At 44.8% G+C, this 21,484-nt stretch overlaps 1 protein-coding gene across 1 annotated transcript in view; it reads left to right on the top strand.

Moving 5' to 3' along the window:
- Positions 1-18,922, top strand: part of CYP26B1 (cytochrome P450 family 26 subfamily B member 1) — a 75,376-nt gene extending 56,454 nt beyond the window's left edge. Inside the window, exons 3-6 of the mRNA XM_069205589.1 lie at positions 3,707-3,982; positions 4,718-4,873; positions 9,722-10,003; positions 12,898-18,922. Coding sequence (XP_069061690.1) covers positions 3,707-3,982; positions 4,718-4,873; positions 9,722-10,003; positions 12,898-13,290 — 1,107 coding nt within the window. The 3' untranslated portion in view covers positions 13,291-18,922. The remainder of the gene's footprint in view (positions 1-3,706; positions 3,983-4,717; positions 4,874-9,721; positions 10,004-12,897) is intronic.
- Positions 18,923-21,484: the final 2,562 nt, after the last annotated feature.

Raw genomic sequence — 21,484 nt, 5'->3', positions numbered from 1 at the left:
ACGTAAGCAGTGCCGAACTGTGCATGGTAGAAGCCCAGAGCCAGTGGGGTAAGAAGGATGGGCAATAAGCTACTGGGGCTGCCAGTATGTCCACCAGTGGCCCAGGAAGTCTGGACCCAAAACACATTTTCAGGATAAGCACAGACTATCATTCATTTGTCTCCCCGGGCAATCATAAAATTCAGGCACGGATCAGGCCTTCGTGGGCCAACAATGGACAACCCTGAATAGTCCTCGGAGCTGGATGAACTTTGAGTATCTTGGCTCATCAGTATGCTGATGACACGCTGTTGTAATATCAAGCACCTGAGACCACGTGTTGAATTGGAATTTCAGTGGCCCAGCGGTGTGGAAGGCTGGTCTTGCAACAACAGATTTCCTTCTTATCCAGGAAAAAGTTTGTAAATTGAATTGGGATGGATGAGTGCTTGTTCTGACCACTCAGGTGAAATTACTTATGCTTCATCCTAGATCCAGAGCTAACATTGGAGCCTGATGTAAAGGCACTGGTGAAGTCAGTTGATGTTCACCAGTTGAGCCACTTTGTTATCCATGGACTGTCGAGTGGTGGTGCAGGGTACGGGTTCTCGAGTTGCAACTGGACTCTGCTGCAGTTAAAGGGCTCTTTTGCTCCACAAAGGCAGTGCTGCATGCCCAAGGCAGGGGGATGCAATCATGTCTTGTTACCAGGGGCAGCAAAGGCTCCTAGCTGAGGCCTGGATATCTTCAAGGTGGCCTCTGGGTGCACCCACATCTCTAGCAGAAAAACTGGACGCTTGTGGAAGAACGTGACACTCCAAAGTAGTACGAAACAGTTGTTTACATGCATGGGCACAGTGTGAAAACCTCCGCCGCCTTCTTTGAAATTGGATACATTGCTGTAAAAAATGAAAGCACAAGCTTTCCTAGATTTCATAGGTTGGATGTTTTTAACTCCAAGCTTAGTCTTGCATTTTATCTATTATTATTCTGTGCCGTGTTGTGTTTTCTTTAAGATTTAGACAGTACCCATTGTTTGTTTGCATTTTATTGCACAGTGTTACACTTCTTTTGATCTTGTGTGGCGCTTTAGAAAACTCTTTTAACTAAAATAAACAACAAAATTAAAATGGGAATCAATGAATCTGAAATCCGTTGCTAATCTCTTTCAGGGAACACCATAAGCCCCAGTTTTATGGCACAGACTAGTTCCTTTACAATTGTAGTGGTTGCACTGATATTGCCTCCGACGACCCCTACCAATACTTCCCCTAGGAGTCCAAGAACCTTTACTAGCTATACTGGACTTTGTCCTAGCAATAGTCACACAGGAGTACTGGCAATGGTACTGATGCTGTAAGAGTACATGGCAGAGCAGTAGTGGCAGAATTACTACTGCCATCTATAGTAATATTATTCCTGGCAGCCGTACTCTTAGAGGGACAGCAGTCATGTTTGTAATGGTTCTGGTAGTAGGATCAATGGGCGGCGGTTGTAGTACTAATACAGAGCAAAGCAACAGTACTAGCTACTGTAAAATTGGTGCACTTGGTAGTAGCAGTATTTGTTGTAATAGTCAAGTGAGTAGTAGGAACACAGAACTACGGAAGCACGCTCTACCTAGGAATCACAGCATGCCTCCTGAAGAGACACCAGACAATACAGAACTTAGCAGCAAGACTCCTATTTGACCTCCCCAGAAGGACTCACATCACACCCCACCTCAAAAAACAACAATGGCTCCCGATTCAGAAGAGAGGCCAGTTCGAGATGCTGACCTACACCTGCAAGGCCTTGCACAACGAAGGACCAGCATACATCAACAAACGCCTGACCTTCCACCAACCGACCAGATACCTCCGATCAGCTTCCCTCTGCCTCGCAGACGGCCCACGAAGCCGTCCAGCCAACAGCGGAGGACACCCCTTCACCTAGCAGCCAAGGCTTGGGACAACCTCCCCTTGCACCCCAGTACTGCACCGGCACTCCAGCGATTCAGAAGAGAACTAAAGACCTTGATGTTCGAATGATCATTGAACCACACAGCAGCATACAGCTCCAGTGCCTCGAGAACCTCACAGGTGATTTGCTGCGCTCTATAAACATTTGATTGATTGTTTTAGTTTTGTTAGCAGCGTGAATACAAGTAATAACAGTGGCAGTAGTATAGGTGGAGCTGCTGGTAATACTATCAGTGCTGTAGTATTCCATTTTATGTTCAAAAGTATGCAGAAGACCTGAAAGGACAAATAGGTGCTGTGTATGGTCATGTTTGCAGCTGTTTCCCCGCTCAGTTCATCAGCCGTGAGCTGCAGAGTTTTGCTTCTTGCACTCTGAAAGATTTGCCCACAAACTATTTGCTATGGTGACCTGGATTTTATGGAGGAGTGTAGGGTGAGATGAGCAATATTGTTTCACTGTTATTACTTAAAAGGCTAGTTTAGTTGTGAAAGTGCCTGGCGGCCTGCACACTGTCATATCAATGGAACCCTTTTGTGTTTGCTGAGATTGGAGCTTTGTTGTAGCGCCATCACACTTCTTTAATCCAGATAAGGCGCTAGTTCATGGGTACCCGCAAACAATTTCCCAGGGGCTAAAGAATTTGGTTTATGGTATCATGAGGGTCGCATTGATGCAGGGTGCAGGTCGGGCAGGCTGGGGCGGCGGTAAGGTGGATGTAGGGAAGCATGAACATCTAGTGGCTGAATTACATAACGTGAAACCAAAACCCTGGGATCAATCCTGGTTTCCCAGTTGCAATTCTTCTATTTCACTATTCCTCTTTTTCCTTCATTATCACATAGAAGAGATCCACACAATACATGACTTCGGGATGTGTGCTGTACAAACCTAATGTTCATGTATAACCGCAACCGAGGCCACCTAGAGGGTGCACATAACAACTGATGTGACTCATAGTTAACGATTGGCATGGTTGGTGGAGTGGGGGGGCATGAATGTTTCTCAATTCATGTTTACAACTTTCACTGTTTTTCTCAATTCACTGATTATATCTGATGTAAGGTGAAATGACTACATGTTGATAGAATAAACATTTTGAATTTTGAAGAGACATTATCATTACTTTTACTCTTTTGCTGCAAGATGTCTTTAAAAATGGAGGCGTCCCTAAAGTTAGGCAGTGCAGGATCCCCAAGTTTCTTCCTTTAACTTCAGTTAACCTTTGAATAAATGCATATTTTGAATGTTATTGCTGAGTCCAGTAAAGAGCAGCCCAGTGCTGCTGGTGACCAGGGGGCCGGATGTAAAGGTCCGGAGGGCCGCACGCGGCCCCTGGGCCGTACCTTGAGTATCACTGCCCTAGCTCCAGTGCTCTGAATGTGCTGTACCCAAGGAAGCAAGCTCAGGTAAACCATGATAGGCTTATTCCAGTGTCACACTAAATGCACTTCTGTGTTTTTCAAAGGCTGATTGGACATGCCAGGGTGTTTGAGGTATCCGAGAAGCACAGGGACATGAAATCATACAGCAGTGTGATGGACTATGACACGTTAAAATATAATCTCCCTTTTCCAGTGAGTGGAACAAGACAGCAGAGGCCCAGCAGAGCACAGAAGTCCACTGAATACTGTTTTTGGTCACTAATGTTTACAATGATCAGTCATGATAAACAGAGGTCCGGTTGAGTCTCATGCGTTCTGTTGTACACTGCATGCCCTGTGGGACACGCGACTCTAATACGCCGGGGTCTTTCCATGTTTTGCAGGTGTTCTCCAAGATCTTCAGCCACGAGGCACTAGAGAGTTACCTGCCAAAGATCCAGGTCGTGATCCAGGACACGCTACGCATGTGGAGCAGCGATCCGAACCCTATTAACGTCTACTGCGAGGCCCAGAAGCTCACTTTCCGCATGGCCATTCGAGTCCTCCTAGGTTTCCGCCTCTCCGACGAGGAGCTCAGCCAGCTCTTTCAGGTCTTCCAGCAATTTGTGGAGAACGTCTTCTCCCTACCTGTGGACATGCCATTCAGCGGCTACAGAAGGGTATGTGCTGAAACATTCTGTGGAGTAGGAGGGTGTATGTGTAGTGCTGTGCAGTGTGTATGGTGTGTTTGTATGTATGTGGGTGTATTAGATTGTCCCTCATTTAAAGGCAACAATGAATGAAGAGAAAAAGTTGAAGAAATAGTGACTTGAATCTGAACAAACATTTCTCACTGGTAAGCAAGGATCTACTCCAAATTCCTTGTTACCGCATGGAACCTGCCAGCTGGACATTGGCCTCTATGGGCCCAGTTTATCAGTCGCTTTGTCGGAAATATTCAACTCTGGCATAATGTATATTGCGCCAGGTTGCATCAGCAGGTGGGATATAGGCTGTCTCTTACTGGAGATAAGTTGTGGTTGGTGTGGGACAAAGCATGGTTTTGCCTGTTTACTTTCCTTCTGGAGTTTGTAGCCCGTTTGCACCCTCAGATTGTAACGGTTAATGCACATTTACTATTTACACTTAGATATGCCTATGATTTTGTGCTTTTGAGTGTAATGCAAGGTAAGGGTGTTGCCTGCTTTCAAATGTACATCTTCATCTCGAAAGCTGCCCAGTTTCCTTCTCCCTCTGTCACAATCCTTGGCATTTCTGTTCCCAAACTGGTGCCTATTTTTAGGCATGGTGTGCACTGATGTGGTACACAACTCATTTCACTCTAGCCACCAGTAAGCCACCACATACTAACACACACTGTTGACTAATGGTTGTTATTCCTGTTGGCTCCTCAGGGAATCCGGGCCCGCGAGACCCTGCAGAAAAGCTTGGAAAAAGCCATCCATGAGAAGCTGCAGAACACTCAGGGCAAGGACTATGCAGATGCCCTGGATAATCTAATCGAGAGCGGCAAGGAGCATGGCAAGGAGCTGACCATGCAGGAGCTGAAGGTACCAGGTTTTCATTTCTCCTTGTGAGCTTCAGGGGCCTAATGGAGGTACCAGCCAAACAGATGCATCTTACTGGGCTTAAATGATGGCTCCCCAACTCTTGTACGCTAGGAAAATCCACATCACTCGCCTTACCCGTGCCACTTCCACCTCTGTGATCCCCAATGACTTGAACCATCTACAGCCACATCCTTTCCTGGAAGCTTCCAGCACCTTCGCCGGCCTCTGGCCCTCTCATTAGGTCCTCCTACAACCCAGCTCCTTCTTCCTTTGAGAATTTTGCAGCACTCTTCCCATTAGCTCTCCAGTCTACATTTCAATGTATGCGAGTCAAAGGTGCCGCAGTCCATGATATTTTGTGTCACGCGGACTGCGGGTAGTGGATTGATCAGTGTGAATTTCATAAGAGTTGGACTTGTCCTGTGATACTTGTAGCCGTTCTCTCTCTCTCTGCTTTCTTCTTTAATGCCTCAAAGACTTCTAAAAGACAGGGGCAGGAGTTGGGCTGAAATCAACAATCTAACAGGGCAAATTGAAAACTAGGATTGGGAACGTCTTGGGATTCATGCCGAGGATACATCTCTAGCAGCGACTTCAGTCTGGCTACAGGTTGCGTGACTTCAGTTTTTGATTTTTTCCCTACAAGCAGTACTTATGATGGGTATTGAGGAATGGAGACCAAGGGTACTAGGCTGTATGTAGGCTCGTCTTACCTGGTCGCTCAGGAAGACTGGTCTGATAGAGGACTGAGTGCTGTGGAGTGGAAAGGCCTTCCCTCAGTATTGTAAGTGGGTTTTAGAAACACTGCTTCTATGCTTCATCCATCCACGTTACTGGAGGTTCTGGTCCGGAGATACCCACATCAGGGTAACTCAGGGTTGTAGAACTGTTTTGGGAATCACAGGCCACTTTTGATCAAGTTAAAAACCCATGTTATGGTGTAAACGCCACTCATTGCGGATACCTCTGAGCAGAAGGTTGGTCCATGCTATGAATCAAGATAGGCAGCCCTTATGCTGGAATTTCTTGACCCTGATTATCTACTATTTAAATGTTTTAAATGATACCGCTTATTGGCTAAGAAGTGTGGGATTTGATGGAAGATCTAGTATGACTTATAGGCCAGAGGTCATGAAAGGGAGGGATCCTACCCAGCATTCATTGGTTGCTGCATGCCATGATGCCCTGCCATGTTACAGAATCCTTCTACAGCATAGTTGGTTTGCCTCTGCTTACAGGAGGTAAGCGTTCTAGTAGCGTGGGCACTGATCTCTGAAGGCCTATCAGTGGTTGTGTCACTTAACATCTGATTGGTGGATTGCATGCATGTTACCGAGCTGTGGGTTCAAGTTGACACACAGAAAGGATGCAGCCCCTGCAGATATCCCAGATCCTTGCTGCAGGAGGTCCTGTGCATTGTGCAGAGGTATCAGAACTAAACCCTAACTCCCTCTTGGAGGTAATGAATTCTTGAGGCAGAATTGAAATTTCAGTTTGGCTTCCTGGCTTTATGCGCACTCCAGCCTGCGTAGGATGTTGTGGACTAGGTCTCCTTCAGTGTTCCAGGAGAGATATGAGCTGAGGTGTTGTCAGCTACACTCTTAAATGATGGCATGGCTAGTGAGCCTCCTCTGCCTTCAACCAAGCTCTGTTGCAGTAAGTTAAACATAATATGATATCTAGAAGGTGTTTGCCTTGACTGTGAACCTGATGAGAAGGCGGGGTGCCTGAGCTCCTGACTGGTGATGTTTCTCAGGTGAATGTGGTACAAATACGAAAGACTCAGTGAAAGTGGTTAGTAGAACGACCCCCATGCCATGTATCGTGCTGTGATCCGTATGGATGCAGGATGGTTGTTCGTCGCTGCAGCACTTCTACCTATGCAGTGAGCAGTGCTTAATTTGTAAATAAAAAGGTGCCGGTGCCCAAAGCCCTCCTCTTAAAAACACGGCTGCTGCAATTAAACGTGTGAACACGGAATACTGAGGCAGCGTAATCCTGAAGCCATCTCGGGCCTCTTCAATCCATAAAAAGCCACTCCCTGCCCCTTCAGCTCACTCTTGCAGCTTTCTCCCTTTGTGATGCTTTTTCGTTTTTCCCTTCCTCCGTCTTTCCCATATGTGTCTTTTGCTCGCAGCAAATGCTTGAGGCAGAAGAGCTAGCCCCGGCCCTCAAAAATAAGTGCTGGTGCTCAGCCCCGGAAACAACAAGCACAAATTAAGCACTGGCAGTGAGTCATTTTGACGGCCTCGTATGTAGGCCTGCAGAGAATGACATCTCATGCTCTTTTTGCCACGGTTGTCTGCTGGCAGCAAAGTGTCGGCTTTAAGTGACAGTCCAGATGCTGGATGGAGGTTACGCCTGGCATTATAAAGCTAGGGGTACTTTCCATTATCCAGGAACGTCCATGGTCTCGCGGAGGTCACCTCTCCACTGGGTGGTCTGCAATCTGCAGGGGGGGGCAGATTTATGTGGCGAGAGAAGTTGCCAATGTCCTATGTTTCTCATACATAACCTCGAGGATATAAAGTGGTGTTATTAGTGGTCACAGCCCTTTAAAAAGTACAAAGCTAGCAAACATCACAGTCACAGCCAGGCCTATGTCCTTATGAAGAAGGGCTCCAGAGGTGCCATTTCTGTTTTTCATAAATACCTCTAAACTCACAGGGTATATCCTGTAAAGTAAACACCTTTTGGGATGATCTCTTGCGAATGCTGTACACCCTGTTTACCGCCTCATTACCAGTGAGGCGGTGTCCGTATTTATAAATTGTCAAAGCCCAATATTATTCCGCCTGCTGGGAATGGATAATGTTAGCCTGGCATTAAGCCTGCATCTGGGCTGTGATCATGATGCGTCTCGCCCATCACCTTCGAGGTTTAGAGCGCTCTCTTGAAGCCGGCGCAAAGCTTCTCTTAAGGACCCTTCGGTGGTGGCTGCCTTGTTTATGGAGTGAGCCGCTCATCCCAAGTTGTGTAGTAGCTGAGATTCCAAAGCTCATGCTCTGTGACGCAGGGTGGCATCTAAAGCTTTCTCACTATCTTTCCTTGAGGCAGGGGTTCACAACTAAGAACTCCCTAAACCCAGGTTCATGCATCGTCCATAGTAGAGCGGCCAGCAAACGAGGTCGGCCTCTGAGGATCATGCTCGCCACCTGCACAAATGCCGCAAAGGGTGGGCTAGCGTCTCCTTCAATGGAGTCTGCCTTCTACAAACCATACAAGCAAGATCAATTGAAGCAGGACACAGAGTTATACCTGTTAATGCACATAGTCAATGACTAGAGCGCTAACATCAAGTGGGGCTGGAGCACAGTCATTCTTGACCTGAATGTCCATTCAATATGGAGCAGCCTTTGGTAATCGATTGGTTGGCATAGCTGAGAACAGAAGACTTTGACTCCCGTTGCCCTAACTTTTATTTCCATTTCTGCAGATTTGTATAACGGGTGGTTACAGAGGAGAACCACTGTGGCTCTGGGCAATTAATTGAAGCAACAGTCATAAACGTTCGGGCCTGATTTAAGAAAAGTGGCGCTGCACCCAATTCACCGCCACTTTCCTTGCACCCCTTAGTGCCCCCCTAATGCCACCATGTGTGCGCTGTACCAAAGATATGGGGCACCATGGCAATTGTTAGGGAACTAGCATCAACATTTTTTACACTAGTTCAGAGCTTTGCAGGATTAGCATCAAAAAGTTTGACGCTAATCCTGCAAAGCTCATTGAGGCCCATTGTAAACAATGGTGTGCCTTCTTTTAACGCCTGCTCTAACAGGGGAACACCCCATTTGCATATATTATGGCTGGTGCAGGCATTATGTAGCGCAAATGGTTACAAAGTGGTGCAATGCACGCATTGCGCCACTTTGTAAATTTGGCGCTGCAATTTTGGCCTCGTTGGGCCACATTAGCGTTTTTTTTTAAATGCCACTAATGTGGCACCAGGAGGCGCTAGGGGCTCTTAAATATGCCCCTTCATGTTTAAAATTCAAAATTATTCCCATACTTTTGTAAGTCTTTATACTTCAGTGTTTACATTTTGGGACTGAATGACTGACATGACAAAAATGCAAGCCACCAGTTAGGAGAAGTGCCAAGTGGAACCCACCAATCTTCGTCTTGTCAAATCTGAAAGCAACATGGTTGGGGCAGCAGCAGGAAGTGGAAATTATAGTGTGAACAATCTACAATAAATGGAAGTCAAAGACTTTTTGGAGGTCTTTAAATTTGTGGTTCCAACTTTCAGTAATTTTGTCTACCTTTAAAAATGCCCAGAAGGCTGTAAGAGAAGCGTGGCCAGGAACTACAGAAATGCTATTGTTATAATTGTTATTGTGCTATTGTATTCAAGTAGAGTTAAAACTGTATGGCGCAAAAGCCTTTATGCTTGCGGTGGTCATTGGTCCTTGCATGCTGGTGGTCTTTTAGCTAGAGTTGAGTTAGATGCCACGTCCCACACTTCTGGATGCCACACCGTGTCTCAAAGGATTGTTGGGCGGGCCGAGTCCACGGTGCAGCAACTGGGAATGGTCCAGGGATAACTTATTGACTGTACCACTAGACTTTAGGTCATACCATGGCATCCCCACTTGACTCAGCATTGTTATCCTGGCTAGTCACTTGATCTCCGCCTTTCACTTCCCTTATGTGCCTCAGGCTGTCGCACATCCGCACAGCTTTGCGCACTTCTTTTAAATGCTATATGTTGCATCGGATCTTCAGTGCCCATAACGCTTCACAAACCTTACCTTTCTTAAAAGCCCTTCTGTCTTTTTTCCTGGCATGAAACTCCTGCCTCGAGCACCCTCATCTCATGTCTTCTTTTCCTTCTCTCCTGCCTTTCAGGATGGAACCCTGGAGTTGATCTTTGCTGCCTACGCTACAACAGCCAGCACCAGCACCTCCCTCATCATGCAGTTCCTGAAGCACCCCGCCGTCCTGGAGAAGCTGCGGGAGGAGCTCAGGAGCAACGGCATACTGCACAACGGCTGCATCTGTGACGGGGCGATCCGCGTGGACACCATCAGCAGCCTTCACTACCTGGACTGTGTGATCAAGGAAGTCCTGCGGCTCTTCAGCCCGGTGTCTGGAGGCTACAGAACGGTCCTGCAGACCTTCGAGCTAGACGTGAGTGCCTGCATTGATAAAGAGTTAGCTCTGGGACCCTTGTAGCATACTGTGCGTTAAAAGGGGCTATCCAGTCAATAAAGACCTCATAGGTCTTAAAACCCTTCCTTGCTTCACCAAACTGATGGACATTCTAGTATCTTGATCACAGTGGGTCTCCAAAGCCACCCGTACATAACCAAAGAAAGGGACATTCTGGAACTGTGATTCTTGCAGTTTGTTGTCTTTGAGTATATGGTATTGTGTTTATTATTATTTTTTAAATACCTTTAACTTTCAGTTTTTATAACAAACAGCACTACGTAAACCAGCAGTCAATGATTAGCATGTTGAGTGACAATACACACATGATGCAATATGCCTTCACGGTGGGCAAGGCTATAGGCCAAATAAGTGCATCTCAACCCCGGGAGATCAGGCATAGCTTGCCAGCTCCCCGTCAGGTCAATGCAGATGCAAACTGAGCACTCCGCGCTCCCCATACGTCCCCATGCATCACCGCGCCTATCAGTCGTGCCATCACTGTGTTCCGACACCACGTCAGAGTTCGGGTCCAGGAAGGTTGTGCACATATCTCCCCACTCAGTTAGATCGTCTACCACCCTCATCACGTCTACTCAATGCATGTGAATGTCCTCCACCGAGGCCCACTCCATCAGGTTTATTATTATTTTTACTAGCAAAACAGCTTAATTCTTGAAATCCTAACCCAACGAAGTGGTCAAGCATCTTCAGTATTTTCGTTTTCTATCTATGTGCTTTGTGCTGATATTAGAGTAACAGAGTTCTCTACTAGACTGTGGTATACAAAGGCCTCGTCTCATGGCTGCTCAACAGCAGAGTGCAGCTGGTCCCTTCTGGATAAGTTGTTAGTTGCAGAGATTGCATGAAGAAAGTCAGCAGACATGCCTCTGCATTTGCAACTACGATGCTGGCCTCACCTCTTCATAGTTTGCACCTTGGTGATCCAAAGCAACCCAGTCTTGAGCAGTGAAATGATGAGATTGGCGGGTTCAGTGCAATTGTGTAAGGAATATGCACCAGTGGTTACTTCTGCCGTGGGAGCAGAAGACGCAGGTTCAGCTTCTCAATGCTCTACTAGGGTTTTCTGATCTAATTCTGAGTGGTGAAGCCCAGTCCGAGAAGTGACACCCAGGAAGGCTTGTCTCCTCAGTAGAATCCTGTTGATCACAAGTGTGTGTTCTGAACAGAGCTGATGAGGGCAAGGGCACCCAGTGGAAGAACTGACGCAGACCACACCGCACCCAATACAGAGGAGCGTACAACTGTGAAAGGCTTTATTGGCTCTATGAAGGGCAGGAACCTGGTGCCAAAAAGATTGCAGTAAGGCGCTCTGTCACTAAGCTGTGGAAAAGATGCAGGCTGCCATCTTGGCCAGGGAGCTGGACGAGCCCCCCTGCACCTCGAGTTGGGGTGCCTGGGGGTCCGGGGCTCGGCAGTATGCAGCAGTGGTTTCTGATTTGTACCCCTGTCGTATGTTCATTGCTGGCAGCAAAGACTCCCCGCTGAGTTGGCCCCTCCTTGCTGTGGCCCTTAATGAGGGCCGGTTGAGAAATATGTGTCTGTCTGTTCGTCTGCCTGTCTACCCTTCCGCCTGTCAAAGCTGAGTAACTAAACTACATAAAATACTTTAAAAACTTCCATTGAAAGGGAGGTTATTGTTTGGAACTTAAAACCTCCCAAGCCCTGGCTTTCCCCAGTTATGGACAGCTATGCAACCATAAGTAATTACCCTCCTAATGCGCTGCTCGTCATCTGAAACATGACATGTAATTTACATAATCAGTTATCAATTACATTGTTGGTATGATTGTGCATGACTTCAGCAATGGCATTGTCTGTGACCTCACAGACCTTTATGACATCACATAAGCTGCCAACACCTGTACTATTACTAAAATGTATGTCAGTTCGCAAAATTGTTTTCACGTGTGGTTCATGAACCAAAAATGTCCAATAGGAGAAAAGAATCGCACTCACTCAGATTTGGTTTTACATTCCAATGTTGTTACTAGTTGATAGGATCAATTGCTGAGACAGCCCAAAAAACATAAACTAGCCCTCTTTAATTTTCTCAAAAAACGTTTAGCATATTTTAATCAAACCAACCTCGGAAATTAAGTTGGACCAAATTCTGTCTTCTGGTGAAATGTCAGTGTAAACCCAGCCAGAGATTGTTGCTGTGTTCCGGAGCAAACATGTCTTTGTGACTTTCAATGGCGTATTCAACATTTTGGATCACACTGTATGTTTCACTCTTGTGAAGAATTTGTAAGAAACTTTCCAGAATCAATTTTAAATGCCTATATATATTTTGGAATTTCTCTAAAGATTCATCGATCTGAACCAAAGTGATTAGTGATACAAAAAGTAATCTTCCTCTGTGAGACTGTGAGCTAACCCGAATTATAGTGTCAATATTGCTGTCTATGATAGATCAACCAGATAGACCTTCATCTATTCATTCATCCTTCTTCCTTACTTGCTTGCATCCTTCTTCCTTACTTGCTTGCATCCTTCTCAAAACCTAAGGCTGCGGCTGCTTTCTATTGGACGTGAATGTCAGATGTTTCTGGTATTCATTTATTACCATCCAGGTAACACTTTACAGACTAGACAAAAATTATTTTTGAACTCTTGCACTTCATTTTGTTGTTACTAATATACGTGTCAATCCATCAAATCTAAAGTATAGATTGTGTTTAAGCTTCACTAAATGTCCAGAAGAAAGTAAGCAGCCTTGAGGTACCTTCAGTACGCACAGGCAATCAAAGTAATGATTTCAAAATCATCAAGTGTTGTGACGAAAACAATGACCTACTGATGTATTTGTGCACCACACTGATTAATACATATCTTGTTCTTCCTTGCAGGGCTTCCAGATCCCCAAAGGATGGAGCGTGCTGTACAGCATCCGCGACACCCATGACACTGCTCCGGTTTTCAAGGATGTGGACGTCTTTGACCCTGACCGATTTGGCACAGACCGCACAGAAGACAAGGATGGCAGGTTCCACTACCTCCCTTTTGGTGGCGGCATTCGGTCCTGTCTTGGAAAGAACCTAGCCAAGCTTTTCCTCAAGGCCTTAGCCATTGAACTGGCCAGCACCAGCCGATTTGAGCTGGCCACGCGGACCTTTCCACGTGTAATGCCCGTTCCCGTGGTCCATCCTGTCGATGGACTCAAAGTCAAATTCTTTGGACTGGATTCCAACCAGAACGAAATCATAACCGAAACAGAAACCATGTTGGGCGCCACCGTGTAACCCCGACTCAAGGATCTATTCTTTCCCACTCCCGCCAGGAGATAATAATGCAAAGTAACAATACAAAAAAAGTACAGAAACCAAGAGAAACAAAACCACAGCTTCAGCAGAACAGCTTCTTCAGAACAATATCACAGCAAAAATATTCTTTAATGTCTAAGGTTTTACAAAACTGCCAAAAATGTTGTGGGAACACGTGATCTCTACGCATCAACACAATGCTAAATGATTTATGTTCAGTTCTTTCCAAAATGGACTCAGGATTGTCAGTCATCTGCTCCACAAGAACGAACAGAAAGTCACCCACCGTGGACTGAGCAATGCAGTTGTGGGCTGGAAGGTGGGTTGCTCAAGCCTCTAAGCTGAATGTTGTGGTCCCGGCTCTTTAACACACTGCTCCCTTATTACAGTGTTAGCACATGATACTGGGCAGTGCTTGTTATTAGGCCGAACATGACATGTCATCCTCGCTGCTTGGATCCCCCCTGATTTCTACAACTTCGCACACAGCTGGAGTAGCCCGACTTTTTTCAAGCAAAAGAGTTGGACCTAATTTGTATTAGGAAATGTTTCCCTTGTCACCCAGTAGGGCCAGTCCCATGTTGCAGTACACAGGGACAATCCCAATTTGTCAAACAGTAGGGGCACAACCAACTTACAATTCATAGGGACAGTTCAGACTTGCTATGAACTGGGATTACTCATAGCTTGCCAAGCAATGGATGCTGTCTCAACCTGCCATAGTTCATGTTAACCCCTCTTTTATACAGCCGGTTCACAAATAACTTGCAACTCACATTTGTGAATCGCGGGAAGCTGCAACCTATCACGCAATAGAAGATGCTGCGACTTTTCAGGTGACAGGCAATCTGAAATTGTCATACAGTAGGATGTAACTAATTTCTCTTGATTTTTTGTTGTGTGATATGGAGAAACCCACATTTTCCTTGAGTATGGTAAGAACCAGTTTGACATTACAAAGGACCATCCTATCTTGTAATGACATGGAGACATTTGAGTCCATTATGCGTAGGGCAGACGCTGAGGTCTTATTTTGTTGCAACTGGTTTTGATTTGTTTTAGGGAGGGGCTCTATCTGTTTAAGCTAATCTGCTCCTAATGACAGTTTTCAGACAACTGGCCACTTAGTGATGGACATTATGTTACATTTCTAGCTATGTCACTACTAACCATGCCGCCACCTTGTCTGATATAGATGGCGAGTGACACTACAAGCTAACAAGGGCGCTCACTGGGACTACCAGAATGCGAGTAGTGGGGGTCACAAATGTTACACGTCTTGGGTTTGTAATGGCATAGGTTACACAGGCTGCTGTAAAAATCTGTTGTGACCTTTTGTTCAGGGCTCTTTAACATCTGTGATGTTTGACTGCCCTCTGCTAGGTCATTTACAAGGGCACTTAGGGCTTGGGATGCATCTGTCTGCTATTTCGAATTACAAAGTTCTATGTACTTCTTACTACAATGGTCCATCTAATATCACCAGTGGTCCAACCTTCTTTGCCATCTTAAGGACTTATTTCTGTATTGATTAGCACTTCAGAGCGGCCACTAAAACCTGGCAATGCACTTCGAACATTTCATGTACATAGTCTTTGTCCTACAAAATGGTTCAGTACTGGTAGTGAATGGAGGGCGTACTCGCCTTGTTCGCTTGGAAGTCTCTTGCAAATCAAACGAACCCATAGGTAAAATTCAGTGCTGTGTTTTTTTGTAACCAAAAGGTTTTGGCCAAATGTCACATATCAGGCAACAGTTCCTATGACCCAGCGGAAAGGCTGTAATCCTTAAAACCCTTGCAGTGTCGAGATCCAGAGGGTGATGTTCTTCATAGGCATCGAATATTTGAAAGTCTTCTTCTAAATGTGGAAGGCCAGCAGCCCTTGGTTTGGCCCCGCACTGGCAGAGCAGGGTTCCTTGCAGGGGGTAGATTCTCACACTTGGGGTGAGTTTCTGTGATCATACAGTGCAGAGAAGTAATCTCATTCCCAAATCAGAGCAACAGTTGAAACTAAATGCTACAGTTAGTGGTGCCAGCTACGTTGGACTGTTTCGCAGATCCTGACACTGCAGAGAATGAATTCTTTCAGTGGGCCGACAGAAGCTCAGTTCCATTTACCTTCCTTCCCGTCACTGTGAGTTTGTGTTTTTCATCCCACTGGCTGACCTCATGGTTCCATAAATAGAGCTTACAGCGGACAATCGTTAGATCACCAGAAATCAGGGTTTGTTGTGGAGAAATTAGGCTTAGCCCTGTTACCATTTACTCCTCAGTGAAGGCAGACATACAGGTCCTGCCCCCACCCCAGGCTGTTACATGAAGCGAGTGGAAATGGTTCACAGCATAAGCGAGTGGCAAGCATTAATCCAACTATCTGGTTGCAAAATTTCTGTTAAGTACAACAGCCTATGTGTAGTTTGAAGACGTAAAGGCTCCGTTATTACATCAAGTTCACTGGTGCTGACTGTACAGTAGCATCTGCTGTGAAATGAGTGTTAGTGCAGGGACGATCCTGTGTGCAGTACAGCAGCCCTGCTGAGAAGTGCAGGGACTGCATCATACAGGTTACAGCAGCCCTGCTGGGAAGTGCAGGGAATGCATCATACAGGTCACAGCAGCTCTGCTGAGAAGTGCAGGGACTAGACCAAAAAAAGTCTTGGTCATCAAAGCTGTGGATGGCTCTGATACCTACAACCTGCCATCTCCCTTCTTAAGGCAGATCCTGAGGTTCCAGATAGCGGCTGTGCAGCCCACCCAAAGTATGGCCGACAGGCTCGTCCTGCATCCAAAGCTCTCTGTGGCCTAGGCAGATAGGTCTTTGGTTCCCTCTAATGTTCAAGTACCTCAGTATCTACATTGACCCATACCACTAAGCAGAACCCTCTGTTCTCCCAACAAAACAGTTTCTAAACGACTACAAAGTTCTTTCAGAAGCTGATTTTTGATAAACACGCCCACTATGCTGCACAGGGACAGCTGTTGGCTGTGTGCGCTCCAGTATTATGTACGTGAGCTGTAACCAAGCTGCTGTTGGCTGTATGGTGCCCAGTATGCTGTACATCAGTTGCTCCTTGATCTGTGCAGCCCTGTACATGCTCTGCTGTTTTCTCTACACTGCCCTGTATGCAAGCTGCACTTCGCTATTCACCGCAATCTATAATGCATGCAGATTGTTTGTTGTTGTAAGACTGACCCCCAACTCTGGCTTACAACCACCACCCCACTCTCTGCCGATGGAGTAATCATTCTTGACTTTACAAAAATCTTTATTCCAGTCACGACCTCAACTTCTTCTTCTAGAAGTGATTAGGTTTTCAGTGTGAACTATACAGCCAAAACACCCATGATGTGTTGCCAGTTGAGGCATGCATTAGAAGTTAGTATCTGGTGCTGTATAGCTCATTCCCTCTACGAACTACCACAAACTGCTTGCAGAACCTTGCCTCGAGTAAGACCTATCTGTAATTGACCACAGGATGCACTGAAATGTTAGCACTACACCTAACTTGGCTGTATGATGCTACTTCACCATGAGTAAGTCTCAGCTGAATTCAAGCTTTTCAAAAGTAAAGAGCAACCGCTGGGGTAGTACAGGCAGGGATAGTGAAAGTACATCAATCAATCAATCAGGAATTTGTAAAGCGCACTACTGACCTGTGAAGGTCTCAAGGCGCGTACATGATCTGTCCCTTGGTGTAGTTTACATTTTCCTTCCAACATAAAGCAAACCACACTGTTGGCTTTGTACCCGAAGATAATCCATTTAACTCATAGAGGCTTATCTGCCTAGCCATTTATTATTTGACCTGCTGCCTACAGTATAAAGCGAGGGCTTTCGGCACACCCCTTTAACCATTATCTTTTTGGACCAGCCATTTCCATCTTTTGACTGTGTCAATCCCATCATAGCTCAGCCCAGTGGAGTATTTCTCTCTGTTCTCATGCTAGTGACTTTTCATTTTGTACATGTCTGGCTTTAATGTGCAAACATTGTGTCTGTGTTTGAAAGTACATTAAACCCAGACCTGCTGCATTTGGCAATGCTTGTATATGTGTGTGTTTTATACACACAGCTCAGGGTGCATGCACATTTACAGACATGGCCTCAGTTTGATGTAGCCGGACTCTATATCTATCAACTGGAGACCCAGAGTGAAACAGCACGTATGGCCTCTGGTCTTCCATGGAAGCTGCTGCTTTGCTACAAAACAGAGAGGTGGCTGGAGTAGAATGACTTAGGAGCATATTTCCAGCCATGGGAGGCACGGAGACCTTTTCTGAAACCATGTTGTCCTACTGGCAAAATTGTTACTTGTTGTTTATTTAAGTTGACTAAACAATTCGGCCATTTTAAAACTAACAACTACGATGAGAAAGTATTTTTCTGCTTGAAAATGTTTTTTAGAAGAGTCTATGCCTGCCATAGACTTTATAAAGAACGCCTGCGACTCTTAACTTTTTCATAAGTAAATGTTATATTTCATGTTTTCCTTTGGGCAGGAAATCCATTTCGTTTACCAAAAGCTCCCATGTTCCTAGATAGCTGATACACATCAGTTATGCCCTATCAGTCTCTCTTCAAATTCTGATCTTTATATGCCGACCTTGTATATGGAGGGGTATGTTGTCCGCTCATTAGCTTTAACAAAGGATTCTATTTCTGGCCCATTGTTACTGATGGACCCCATCAGAAAGGAAGCTAGTAAGACCCAGGGCCTGATTTAGCGTTTGGCAGAAGGGTTACTCCATCACAATGGTGACCGATATTCCGTCCGCAGAAATATAAATCCTATTATATCCTATGGGATTTATATTTCGGCAGACGGGATAGCTGTCACCGTTGTGACGGAGTAACCCCTCCGGCAAATTCTAAATCAGGACCCAAGTCTGCGGCAACAACAAGCCTGCGTACTATAAATACGAGCTGCCTTCAGTAGGGGATATCTCTTACCTTTTGGCTAATGAGGTAATTTTCTGAGTGTCCCAGTCTTGCATTGTTTTAAATATGGTTGGTGACCCTTCATGAACGCCGTTCCTATGACATATAACTTGACTTAAAAAAAACATAAAAGTTCCTGCAATGAATTTGCAGAATAAGCACTTTGAATGTCAGAATTATTCCTAGCACAGTCCTTATGCTGGCTAATTCACTATATATATATAAATATATATATTATTTTATACACAACTGTTGCAGAATTTAAAAAAAAGTCTGTCTTTATAAACTATTATAAGTACTATTTTTGTTATAATTATAAATAGATATTTAGTATACATTTTTTTGCCGTAAAATATTTGTTATTTAGTAAAATATGAATTCCCCTTTATTATTTGTAAACATTGTTCCAATATTAATATGTTTATATCGCAGCCGTTTTTTTTTAATATTAAGAGAAGCACTTGTGTTTTTGTTGTTTTTATGAACTCTGCGCCGTGTGGACGTTTATGTGGGTATGAGTGTGTGTGCTTTATTCCAGTCATGTGGTTTTTAACGTTTGTACATAGTATAATGTCTCCCATATTAAAATAAATGTTGTGTATTTCGTGATCTTAAAATAATCAATGTGGCCATTTTATAGACTTCCATAATAAAAGATTGAAACCTCACAATTTTTCTTCTGAAGTTTTTAAAATGCATCCTTATGTGCCTCGTAAAGAACAGTGACCAGATCAGGTAAACTCTTACTACTAGCACATTACCAGCCTCTGTTACTCTCTGTAACCTCTCTCCTAATCCATGTATTACTCTCTGGAACTTTTAATCTAATACCTTATTGCCTAATGTGCATGAAACAGAGTCACAGTGGCTTAACCATGATACAAAATATACAAGATAACCTTACCAGCGGCCACTGTCTCCTAATTTTGGTTTTCTTCCGTTCAGCCATTTAGATTACTTTGAGTTACAGACTCCAAAAATAACTTCAAATGCTCTTTCTAGATTAATACTCAACGTTACTTTGTCCAAAGTTACTTTGTCCAATTAATCCTTGAATATCATAGCTTTAAACATTTCACCAAACTTTATTTGTGTACGTTCTTCAATTAGGTCAGGCTAGGTTTAAGCTGTGTGCCTCTTTGCTGCTCCCAATATTGGTAAGTACTACTGAATCTGCTTTTCTCTTGTACTTTGTCTTCCAAACTTACAGCAAGTTTATGAGCAGTACTGGTAATGCCCTCTGGGGTTCCTCACAATCCTAGGAAGTGTATGATTTGGTCAGCTGCCTTATACACTTTCAGCTGCACTCGTTCACTGATGAATTACTCTCATACATGCCCATCCTTCTATCTGCTCGAGGGACAGCTAGTGCAGGCAATACCTGGGACATCTAGCTTTGGCTGATCAAGGTCCCTCAGTTGGCCACTGAGTGTTGTTTATATCACTTCTGATAAGAGTGGACCATTGATGCAAACATCTTCATTATTTTGAGAACAGTACTCTTCAAGCTGTCCCGAACACACATTTGAGTTCAACTGATATAGGAGAAAGCAGGAGTGAATTCTAAATCCCTGGGGGCAAAACTCTTAAATTGAGCTCCCAACCATGGTTCTTTTAGCAACAGATGGACAGCTGCAGTAATCAAAGATTTAGGTGGATTGTAATGAGTTAGCTTTTTCTTCAGAAAGGTGGCCCCTTAGTTGCTGAAACTTGGTGCGTAAAGCTGAACTCCGTTAAGTTGATGTTCACAGCTGCAAAGTGTCAGTGGGGACAATCCCTGTGCCTCACACCCAGAAGCCAGTGAGTTTAATAATTCTGTAAAGTCTCTGGACTGGTGAGAAAATACCAGGGTGGACTTCATTGGCATAGTCCATTCTAGAGTGCACAAGAGCAATACGTGAACTAGATCAATTGGCAATAAATACCAAGCACAAGTGCAGCAGATACCAGTATGCCATCTATTGAAATATTAAAACTACAGCTCTGCCCATATCCGGCTTCCTCTGGTCAAACCATGATTGAGTAAGAGTCTGAGGTTCTGAACACGTAAGGTAAGATTCAGACATTGCACATTTGCTGAAGGAACATTTGTGGGCATACAACTAGGCTTTTCTGTTTGCACCAAATTTGTTGAAAGCATTTGACGTTGTTGAAGACAACTTAAGTTGATTAGCAGTTGCTTTTCACTGGTGTAATTATGTACAGCAAAAGCATAAAGACCACAATAGGTGGTTGGTGGAGCAAATGACCTAAAAATAACGTTGAAATGGAACAAACCATGAAACAGTTCACGAGTCAGCAGTGTGGATGATGATTCAAAAGGGTGACATAGTCATTGCTCAACAAAAGCCTATCAATATTACATATGCACGTCGCAGCAGTATCCAAGAATGCCAATAGGCTGGTACCAGTTCAGTCTACTGAAAATAAAACCTTTTCTTCCATAAGCCACCCTTTGCACCACTGTTTACGCTCTTGCGTTTGACACACTTATGGTGGGAACACTATGTTGAGTGGCGTATCAGACTCCACACTAACATCTGAAGGCTGCTCAATCTGCTGTCATCATCCCTTCACTAGTCGCAGAAAATCGGACCACATCCTCCTGATTGTCACAGATCTTCACTGGCACATTTTCATGATTTGTGATACAGTATTACAGTGGAGTGCGCTGAATGACTTGGGGAAACCTCAACATCTTCAGAAAATGGAAACATTTTAGATAAATGGGGTGCAGCACGTTTCATTTCATCAAGGCTCTAAATACACAACAGTGTCTGCTACTTTTGGGATCCCTAGCACTGCCCTTGCCACCTCTGGTCCCTGAGCCATGGAGGCCACAGCAGGAACAAAAGGTAAAGAGGTCACCAAGAACTGTACTTAATCTCCGACATTCCTTTAGTCCCTCAGCTGCAAATGGGAAGCTAAGAGTGGGGTAAGGGAGGGCCCCTTACCCTGCTGTGATGTCATTGGGGTAAAATAGTGTGCGATGTCACTACTGTGTCCTGTAGATATCACTGGCGGGATGGTCGGTGGGATTTTGAGTTTAGGCGCCACTGAGTGGAGCTGAGGGGGCAAAAGAATACAGAGAGGTGCTGGGGAAGAATAGGGATAAGGATACATGCCAATGCATCCGATGCGGGCAGAAATCACCCAATTTTTTTATGTCAAAAATGGCCAAAACTACCTCCACATTGATGCAAGTCAGTTCCCTATTGATTTGTCAAAAGCTC

Source organism: Pleurodeles waltl, chromosome 1_2 (assembly GCF_031143425.1).
Source record: "Pleurodeles waltl isolate 20211129_DDA chromosome 1_2, aPleWal1.hap1.20221129, whole genome shotgun sequence".
NCBI lineage: Eukaryota > Metazoa > Chordata > Amphibia > Caudata > Salamandridae > Pleurodeles > Pleurodeles waltl.
The sequence above is the reverse complement of the archived record's forward strand: the minus strand, read 5'-3'. Positions and strand labels throughout refer to the sequence as shown.